At 57.5% G+C, this 1,386-nt stretch overlaps 1 protein-coding gene across 1 annotated transcript; it reads left to right on the forward strand.

The window, feature by feature from the left end:
* Positions 1-942: 942 nt before the first annotated feature.
* On the forward strand, positions 943-1,331 carry SDRG_02001 (hypothetical protein; the record flags this gene model as incomplete). Its single annotated transcript, XM_008607560.1, has 2 exons — positions 943-1,252; positions 1,300-1,331. The coding sequence occupies 2 exons, from the start codon at positions 943-945 to the stop codon at positions 1,329-1,331; spliced, it is 342 nt and encodes a 113-aa protein (XP_008605782.1).
* Positions 1,332-1,386: the final 55 nt, after the last annotated feature.

Below are 1,386 nucleotides of genomic sequence, written 5' to 3' on the forward strand. Positions count from 1 at the left end.
CCAAGAGACACGCGAATGCGGTACTGTGTCCAGCTGTGCGACGAAGCTGCACTGAGCCTATCATTGTTTGTGTTTGCTTGTTGATTCTCGGGAGAAATTTTGAGTTTACTAACGCAAAGCTACTCCATAGTAGAGATTCCCACCAGGTGCAAGAAGCTGGCTTGAAACCATTCAAGTCGCTCGATCACGCTGTACACGATGCCGACCTCCAAGAGCTTAGCCCGTGAACGGTGTTGCGCACTACGTTTCTGTAGACACACCTAGACTCACAATATTCGGTGCGTGTGCCACAACGTCAAACAGATGTTATCTGCTTGCGTTGTGCGCGTACGAGAGCACGTCATGTGGTAGCTAAAACCACCGCCGCATTGTGCTCCTGGCAGTATCCTGGCTTCGCTGCAGCAACGAAGTCCGCCTGGCCTAGGAGCAAAGCAAGGCAGCCGATGCGCACAAACATGCACCGTCATGACGTTCTTCAAGAAGCCATCCACCCACGTCGACGGCCCTTGCACCCACTCGACAGGTTGCTGCTCGTTGCCTCGAATCTACACATCGAGGGCGCCAGTCGAGATGGACATGGACAGAAAACCAGCGGTTGCAAGTCCCCTTTCCGTGCCCCGCCACCGACCCAGCCGACACATGACGCACGCTGCGACTTGAGGCCGCGTTGCCGGCTCTGCCGCGCCTTGTCGCGGCCATTTCGCGAGACACGACGCCACGGAATACGATCGAAGCTTGCGATGATGACGGATCTTGATTGTGTGACTGAGTGGCTGAGCAACTGGAAATCCGCAGCTTTGTGACCACGTGTGTTCAGATACTACACGCAAGACAGTCGTCGTCCACACAACGTCGTCCACAACCCCTGCAAGTCGACGCACCTTACATCGTCCACCGTCGCTCAGTTTTCAATTGGCTTTGAGTCGACGACCACCAGCCAAAATGTGCACCGACATTTCCAAGGTCACGCTCATCGTGCTCAACTTTGCGTTCCTTGTCGCCGGTGCGCTCCTCATCTATGTCGGCGCAGCCACGTCGTCGAGCTGGTCGACCATCTACGAGTCGGCGTCCAACGGCTCGACGTCGGCGACCTTCAGCCTCCTCATCGCGTTCGGTGTGCTCGTCGTGCTCATCGCGTTCATGGGTCTCATCGGCGCCATCAAGCGCCAGAAGTGCCTCCTCTACACCTACGCGTTCTTCGTGTTTGTCGCGCTCGCCCTCTTTGTCCTCATCACGATCACGGGCTTTGCCGGTGCGTCGACCGCCAACAAGTGGGACGACGCGACGTTCCCGGCCGAGGACGCCGAGGTCTCGGTCGCCGAGGCTTTTGATTCGGCCTACTGCAGCGTCATGGTCGACCACTACTGCGTGGCTGGCAGCCTCGGG

Source organism: Saprolegnia diclina, assembly GCF_000281045.1.
Source record: "Saprolegnia diclina VS20 unplaced genomic scaffold supercont1.4, whole genome shotgun sequence".
NCBI lineage: Eukaryota > Oomycota > Saprolegniomycetes > Saprolegniales > Saprolegniaceae > Saprolegnia > Saprolegnia diclina.